Source organism: Tyto alba, unplaced genomic scaffold (genome assembly GCF_018691265.1).
Source record: "Tyto alba isolate M040663 unplaced genomic scaffold, T.alba_DEE_v4.0 Super-Scaffold_18, whole genome shotgun sequence".
Taxonomy (NCBI): domain Eukaryota; kingdom Metazoa; phylum Chordata; class Aves; order Strigiformes; family Tytonidae; genus Tyto; species Tyto alba.
In genome coordinates this window covers 24,572,277-24,580,692 of record NW_024881280.1, presented here as the reverse complement: position 1 = coordinate 24,580,692, position 8,416 = coordinate 24,572,277, and the positions used below count along the sequence as shown (strand labels likewise).

At 48.3% G+C, this 8,416-nt stretch overlaps 1 protein-coding gene across 1 annotated transcript; it reads left to right on the top strand.

Annotated features, from left to right (window-relative positions):
- Nucleotides 1-365: 365 nt before the first annotated feature.
- ZDHHC22 (zinc finger DHHC-type palmitoyltransferase 22) lies at nucleotides 366-7,760 on the top strand. Its single transcript, XM_033008727.2, has 2 exons — nucleotides 366-1,448; nucleotides 5,757-7,760. The coding sequence occupies exons 1-2, from the start codon at nucleotides 887-889 to the stop codon at nucleotides 6,020-6,022; spliced, it is 828 nt and encodes a 275-aa protein (XP_032864618.1). The 5' UTR covers nucleotides 366-886; the 3' UTR covers nucleotides 6,023-7,760.
- The last annotated feature ends 656 nt before the right edge of the window (nucleotides 7,761-8,416 follow it).

Below are 8,416 nucleotides of genomic sequence, written 5' to 3'. Positions count from 1 at the left end.
GCCGACCCCCACCCCCTCGGGCCGCCGGGGCTCTGCGGACACCGCGGGGCTGGGGAGCCCCTGGGACTGCTGGCGAGGAGGTGCCCGGGGTGCCGGCGCACCCACACCGCTGCCCGGCCAGCTCCCCGCTGCTTTTGCTCCCCCGGGCTTTCCCGTGCCCTGGCGATGCAGGCTGAGCCCCGGGGCCGGGGGCCGGGGGTGCCCGCCCGCCCGCCCGGCGGCTGCGGGGCCGCCCCGGTCTGTAGCCCAGCGCCGCAGGTTGCATCCGGACAGCACTTGACCAGCTGTTTTGTGCATTTTCTAATTTCGTGCAGAGCAGGGCAACGGTCATAGAGGTAATCTGTAGATTCGTGGCTTTAAAGGATAAATTAGAGCATTGGATTTGATCCGTATTGCAGTGGATTAGAGCAACCTCTCCCCCCTCCCCTTCTCCTCCCCCCTCTTTCATCTCACTCCCCCCTCCTCCAGCACCACCTTTTTTCCTCTCATGCAATACCAAAACTGACCCTGCCTGGCAGAGGGACTCTGCTAGGCGAGCAGAGCGGTGCCCACAGCGCCGGCACATCGCGGGAGCCGGCTCTCCCCTCCAGCCTCCGCAGCCCCTCCGGGGCATCGCTGCTGCAAGTTCCCCGGAGGCAGACGCCGGGGCCGGGGTGCCTCCTCCGGGCGCCGGGGAGCGGTCGCTGCCCACGGGCTCTCCCTCTGCCCGTGGGCACTCCCGGCCCGGCCGGGGCCGTGGGGCGGCGGCGAGGGAGAGCGGCCCCCGGAGGGCATTTCCCGGAGGCAGCGGGGCCGGGACCCGGCAGGAAATGGAAGGATGAAGTGTGCAGCCGGAGCGGTGATGTGCCTTCTCTCCTTGCTTTCCCCTGCAGGAACGTAATCCGCAATGCTAGTTCTCAGGTTGCTCAATGTTGTCGCTCCAGCCTACTTCTTGTGCATCTCCCTAGTGACCTTCGTCCTCCAGATCTTTCTCTTCATCCCCAGCATGTTCAGAGACCCTTCCACCACCCCACTTTTCTCTCCTGCTCTGCTGCATGGGGCCCTCTTCCTCTTCCTCTCAGCTAATGCCCTGGGCAACTACGTCCTTGTGATCCAGAGCTCCCCCGAGGACTTGGGCAAGGGCTTAAACTTGAGCAAAGGAGCCGAAGTGGTGGCGGACTGGCTGGATGGAAGCAGGTCCCCTGGCTCAGCCTTGCCCAGCACTCACTTCTGTAGACTGTGTGCCAGAGTCACCCAGAGGCATGACCACCACTGTTTCTTCACAGGGAACTGCATTGGGAGCAGGAACATGCGAAACTTCATCATGTTCTGCCTCTACACCTCCCTGGCTTGCCTCGACTCCCTGGTGGCAGGCATGGCTTACATTTCTGCTGCACTCTCCATGTCCTTTGCAAACCCGCTGGCCTTCCTCACTCTTCTGCCTCACTCCATCAGCCAGTTCTTCTCAGGTAAGAATACCTTCCTCAGAGATGAGGAGCTTGTTCCTCCTCCAGGGCTCCCGGGGGGGTGGGGGTGGGGGGGGCATGATCTTCCTTGGATAGCTGTGTGTGGGGAACAGAGGTGTGGAAATAGCCAAGAGGGACAACTGGCTGTGTTCAGCACAGCCCTCTTTGGAGGCTAGAGGCAGCCTTTGTAAAGGACTTTGCTTCACCTGTAATAGAGGCTGGGACCTGTTCCTAATGCATTCAGCTCTGGAAAATGCCCTATAACCAGCTTGCCAGTGATAGAATAGGGCTGTCTGTCATGCAGGGAGTGTGTTGCAATTAGATGAAGGAGAAGGACTTCACTCATTGTACTGCAGGTGAAGGGGTCTTTTGCCTGTCCTACAGGCAGAGGGGGGGGTGTGCCTGTAGGGTTTTGTATCCTACAAGTATGCAGGTTCCCCATATCCCAGTGGAAATATTCTCTTCATCCAGGTCCATTCGTCCCCTCAGTTGTCACTCACCTCCTGCCTCCTGGCAGCACAAACTTACTGAGACCTTGCCATCCTTCCAGTACAGGAGAATTGGGGTTCAGGCAACAGAAACCAAGAGAGGAGTTAATGTGACATGATTAGCCACCTCTCTTGTGACCCCAGTCTGGGACACAAGTCCCCAGAGAACCAGGGGAAATTTTCTGTGCCGCTCTTTGCAAGAGCTCCACACCAAAAGCAAATATTTCTTTCTCCTTGTTCCCATTCCTTGCGCTTCCTTATGCTTCTCCTCCTTTCTCCTCTCTTCCTGCCTTTCTATAAATCTCCACAACCCTTACCCTTCCCCCTCCCGATTCTGCTCCCATAACTCTTCCTCTGTTCTTCTAGCCTTGCCTCTTCACCTTTCAACACACCCTCAAACTCTCCAACCTCAACTCTTTCTCTGTCCAAACCCAAGAGCTAGATAAAACCCGGTCTCAGAGGAGGGTCTATGCACAGTCTAGACTGTTACTCTACCCTGAAGGCGACTGCAGAAAAATGCCATTACTACCCCACACCCCCCCCCCCCCCCAGCCTTGCAGCTCATGCCTCACACACTTAGGTCAGCTTTTGTTAGACTAAAATAGGTATCCCATATATTTCAGCTCTGCAGATTCAGCTGAGATCAGTAAGAAGGGTACAGAGTCTGCTTTGGCTTGTGCAACATCACCAGAAGTGTTTATTATGATCTGAGCATAGAGTCTCCAGTGCTGGGGATACAGGACTCAGAGAGGCCCCAGCTTGCTTTTCAGATTCCAGGTTGGGTTTGCAGCATTTCCATCTGAAAACAAACAAATATCTCTCTATTTTGCAAATTAGCAGATTTGTCATGGCAATCACTAAGAGACAATAAACATGAAATCCTGCCATGACATTTTTATGGAGTCATTTTTCCAAGTAGAAGAATCTTTGTAAATCATGTTGCATGAGCTTCACTAGCCTTTAAAACATTGGGAATGATTTTCCCCGGTGCCTAAGCTCTGCTCAGCACAGCAGCCTGGGAGGGGGAGCAGGGATGTGGGAGGAGATTATCAAGGAATTAGTTCTCTCTCTCTGACTCTGAGGGCTCATCTGCACTGAGCTGGGTCCTGGAATATGTTTGAAGAACCACTGAAGTGCCCCAGCTCCAACATCTGCAGCTGCAGTGCCAAAGACAGCATGTGGGCAGTGTTTGAGTGGGACACAATGGGGCTGGGTGCAGGGCTGGGAGCTGGGAGCCAGAACACCCTCAAGAGGCAGCAGGTCCCAGCAGCTCCCACTGAACCTCTAGCTCGTCCGGGGTGAGAACTGCTGCCTCTCACAGCAGTACATGGGCACACAGCGTCTTTGTTGCTTGGGAGGAAGGGCCTACTGGGTTTCTACTAGCACATCTAACCTCCAGTTCAAGAAAGAAAAACACAGCCTGAAATAGTTACCTGGGAGGGTTGTCCACTCAATGTTTTTCAGCTAACATAGCTGTTACTTAAAAGTTGTTGTAGGATCCAAAGAGAACATTGCTATAGCAGGGAACAAACTTTACCTTTCTTCTTCTCCATCATGCCTTCTGCACTGGAGGAGGAGCAAAGGAGTATGAAGGGTGAATCTGCTGGTCTTATGTCAACTAAGTGTTCCCTGCTTTCATGCTGGGAAAATTTTCAATTGGCTCATTCTGCCCAGACTGTGCTTGGGCATAGATTTCAGAATCTGACCTAGAGTATATAATTTCAGCCCATGATTCAGCTTTTCTGGCATAGATAATGTATGGCAATAAGCCTGAGATCATACCAGGTCAGTTAGAGCAAAAGCGATCCCGAGACTGAAACAGACTGTGGTGATGATGAACAAATAGAGAGCACTTTCATAAACACAGGTCAGATTGGATCCACAAAAGAAATTATAGAAAATACTTCATGTAGGTAACCTGAAGAAAAGGTTAAACAAATCATGTATCTGGAAAGCACAGCTCAGAGATGCTTAATATTTGCAAGGGGAAACAAGGGTAATTACTTTCTTGATGTTGGATTTCAGCAGCTCATAGAAATAAAGCTTACAGCTGCTTTGCAAAGGCTCTAAAGAAAATAGCTGTCTTTCTCCATATCCTATCTGAATATCAGCTGTAGGAAAGAACAAATGTCTGTCACACTCTAGTCCAGTAAAAGAGGGGCAGAGAAGCCCATATTTGGCTCTGGGATCCCCACCTGATGGATTAAGTTATTCCGACAGAATTGGTATGAAGATTTGTCATCATCCTAAGGGGCTTGTTCTTCTCTTGCTGTATTGCATACGAAGCCCACTGAGCTGAATGGGATCTAATGAGAAGGGAAAGATGACATTGCATTTAGGAAGAACACTGAATGACTCCTGTGCCTTTTTCAAGTGAGGACAATCTCTGAAAGCTTGAGGCTGTAGTCAGTGTCCTTACAAATCATTCTCAGAGGGGCCTGCTGGCTGGGCCCAAAGCTTGACGTGATTGTCACGGGTCAGCCACATTCTTTCACTTATAGCACTGCCAGGTGGAGAAGCCGGGATTCACAGATTGCAAAAGCAGATGATAGCATCTAACCCAGCCTTCTGTAGAAGAGAAGCAAGAGACATTTATCCAGCCCCCTGTGTATTGAACTTAAAACCTGAAGCCGCCATGTACCTGTTTTAAACAGCACACCTCTACTGTCCATGCAATCCCTGCTCCAGCAGAGTTGTTTTTGTAGAGCCTTTGAGCAACTAGAGCTTTCACCCTCTCAAGTCTGTCTGTTCCATGGTCTTCCAGAGAGATGGGAGCATGTGAGAGCTTTTTCATTTCTGAACCTCACAGGAACCGGTGGGAGGATATTGGCTATTTATACCAGTATTGACACACATTTCATTTTCTTTGTGTGTCTGTGTGTAAATATGGGTGTTTAATAATATACCAATTTTACACAAAATATGTGTGTACACATTCATATAAACACACAAAGAATATTATTTTAATGGGTTTAGATCTGCCTATGCACTGAAAGACCACTCAGTGATACCTGCTATTATACTCATATTTTCCAGGAGTTCTAAAATCATTGTAGAGCAAAGAGCCCACAGAGTATTTTATTTAAATATATACAGCATAAATATATACCACAAAAACTGCTGAATTAGGAGCTTCAGAACTACAAGGTATTTTGAGTATGCTAGCAGCAGCTTTAAAAAAGGAATCTGGATTGTATTTTGGAAAGTTTTCTATTTCTGTTTCTTGCATTCATATGAAAACTGCCTTTGCCCAATGATAGGAAAGTCATTATGGATTTATTTTTCTTTTTTAACATATTTCATATAGATATATAGTGATTCGGAAGAGAGAGAGAGAGAAATCCCAAATCTTTCTGTGTAGTATTAATGCACACAGTAAGGCTTCTGGAAGCATCTATATGCTGTAGGACCCATTCTCTTTTCAAAAGGAACCTAGAAATCTTAGATTCACTGTAATGAACAGGTAGATCCTTAAGTAAATTAACCATTCTTGAAAACAGTGCTGAAGTCTTACAGACACGTTTCCCTTCTGGCTGAATTTGCACCTGTAATCTAGAACCTCACATTAGCAGCAATGGGAGAAGTGTACGGAGACCATTATAATTTCAGTATTTCCCCAGAGGGGTCCATTGAATCAGATGCTACAGAGGAGACAATTTTATATAGTTAGAGCAACCAGCCTGTCTTGCTCCTAACTCCCCACTTGTGGACAGAGAATATAGGCAACTCATCAGGTCTCAGGGCTGAGTGTTACACTGGCATATAAGGTGTATCTAAACTCTTTCTTTTATTGTCCTCCCTCTCCCCAACTCTTGGCCTGCAGGAGCTCTCCTTAGCTCTGAGATGTTTGTCATTCTCATGCTCTACCTCTGGCTTGGGATCGGACTGGCCTGCGCTGGTTTCTGCTGCCACCAGATGCTGCTGATCCTGCGTGGGCAGACACGGTACCAGGTGCGGAAAGGGATGGTGGTAAGAGCCCGGCCCTGGAGGGAGAACCTGCGAGAGGTCTTTGGCAAGAGGTGGCTGCTAGGACTTCTTATCCCCATGCTGAATGTGGGAAGTGATTACCATAGGCAAAAAGAGAAATAAAATCCCTGGGTCTGTGTATGCATCCCATGCACAAAACACCTCCCCTGCTCTCTCCCACTGTCTCCTAGATCACTAAAGAGCTGGGCTACTCCATCTCTTGGGATTGCAGCCTCTGTGGGAGGAAAGGACTGGCTATCAAGCAGAATAAATTTAGCATATTAACAAGGAGATCACAAACCATGTAGATGAAGAGTTACTGCAGCTTACTAGTCACATCACTGCACCTGTGTAGGTGGCAACAGTCTTTGAACTAGTAGAAAAATCAGTCAGACCCTCCTGTGGCTTCCTGCCCAACCCCTCCAGCCCCCAGCCCCATTAGCCACCCTATATAATCCTTAACAAATAGCAGCAGGAGCTTTCAGAGAGCCTGGGCTGTTGTGGTAGACTGCAAAAATGGTGTTTGTTCCTTGGGAGAGTTTTGCAGCATGTCTTTTTGGCTCTTATATACTTGAGGTAACTTCACAGTACTGAGAAGCCTTTAATGACAGGACTGCAATGCAATCAAGCTGCCCCAGGAGCAGGCTATGCACATGGCTAATGTGGCAGGTAAACCTTCTCTCCACAGGCTAGAAAATCATGAAGAAAACAAAGAGAAATTCAGAATTTCTCATTTCTGTTCTTGATCTGCTCCCTATGCAATGATATGTCAGGACTGTAGCTCTGCCACTTATTTTTAGCAGTCCTTTGCCCAATGACACAATCCAGAGAGCAGCAAGCATATAAATCATGATCAGACAGAGGCACAAGGAGAGGAAACCGCAAAGGTGAATGAAAAGGCTGTGTTTGAGAAGCTGTGTGAGGAGGCAGGCTATGTGTGCCTGATTGAGAGAGAGAGAGAGAGAGAAGGAATTGTGGACACACACCGAGCTGTCAGGAGGGTGCCAGGAGCCCTGCTCATGTGTCTGAGCCCTGAGGCATCCCGCTCCCGCTCTTGCAGGGGCCACCGGCACCATTAGTGCTGTGACGAGTTTAAAATCCCAGAAGACAGGGAGATTTTCCAGCCAGTCAGGATGCTTCACTTTGCACTAAAACAAACAAAAAAATGTTTACCTCAGACATCCCTGCCACACCATAGTTATAGGCTCTCCAGGGCAATTCCCTCTCACGTTGCTGCAGAGGGGTTACGTTATAACTCCATTGAGGAGTTTAATGGAATTACTACAGGGATTAATCAGCCTGTGTCAGTTGTTTTCTAGCTGCAGCAACAGCCCATGAGATCAGTGCTGAGATCCTATGCTAATGGGTGCCTTAAGAAAGGATACCATGACATCTCTACTAGGATCATAGCGCTGGATTTCCCAGTAGCTGCAAGAAGAAGCCTCTGTTTTGGCAAACTGCATCAGCTTCTGTGGGCTGGATAGGAATCCATTGCTTCTCTTTAATAGGCTGGGGAGTATACTGACAAGCTGTGAAAAGTGTTATTTCTTCCTCAGAAATGCTCTCGGTGCATCCTAAGTGGGGGAATGCACCTGCTTTTATCCTTGCGTTTCTCACGAACCAGAACAGAGGCACTTATTCCAATAGGCTTTATAACCGTCCTTCACTGCTTCACACTTGTATACACGTTTGGATCAATAACAAACAAAGTCTATTGTGATGAACAGAGTAACCATGAAAATATACTGGAAAACCCCTTAGCTGGATAATTAAACCATGTAGGATGTATGTCCTTCCAGTTTCCACGTGTAATATGCTGTATTTTCACTAAGAGTGAACAATAAAAAGTGTTCTGTTTTTTACATAAGCTGCATTGTGGTTTTTGACAGTTCATTAGCTGTCTCTGTACTTTTGTTACAGCCTACACACAGGTGTGTTGAAGGAAAAAGTTAGGATTTGTTTATTTGCTTTGCCAATAATTCATCATATGATTTTGGACAAGTCCTTTCACCCTTCCTACTTTAGAGTAATGACCAATCTAAAAATTCATCTAATAACCAACTTGCAGATCCCTTCTAATTTCTATTTATAAATTACACTACCAACCTCAACTGAACACTACAGGAAAATGAAGCTATTATCATCACCCACAAACATCATCTTGACGTAAATTATTCCTTACTGGCACAATGGCATCAAGGTAAGCAGACAGTCACCTTGTTGCTGGAACCAGAGCCAGCGCCTCATGCCATACACCTCGACTTGGAAGGATTCCCAGGATTATTCTTATTCCACCTACTGGCTGATCCAACTTCTTCTTTTTCGTATATTTCTGAAGGCAACAGGCTCCCAGCATTTCAGCCAGGAGCTTCCTCACATCAGCAGAAATTACGGTTTGACACCCTCGCCCTCTGCTTTTGGCATTTGACTGACACTGCAGTCTCGGGCAGCTCGTGGCACTCGGTGCCTGCTGCCACGCTGCCTCAGGCTGTAAGCTCTTCGGGGCCGCACGCTGAG

Bases quoted from the DNA above. Each gene is read 5' to 3' on its own strand.
- ZDHHC22 (XM_033008727.2), top strand. From the start codon at position 887: ATGCTAGTTCTCAGGTTGCTCAATGTTGTCGCTCCAGCCTACTTCTTG. The intron at 1,449-5,756 runs GTAAGAATACCT...CTTGGCCTGCAG, and splicing joins CATCAGCCAGTTCTTCTCAG to GAGCTCTCCTTAGCTCTGAG.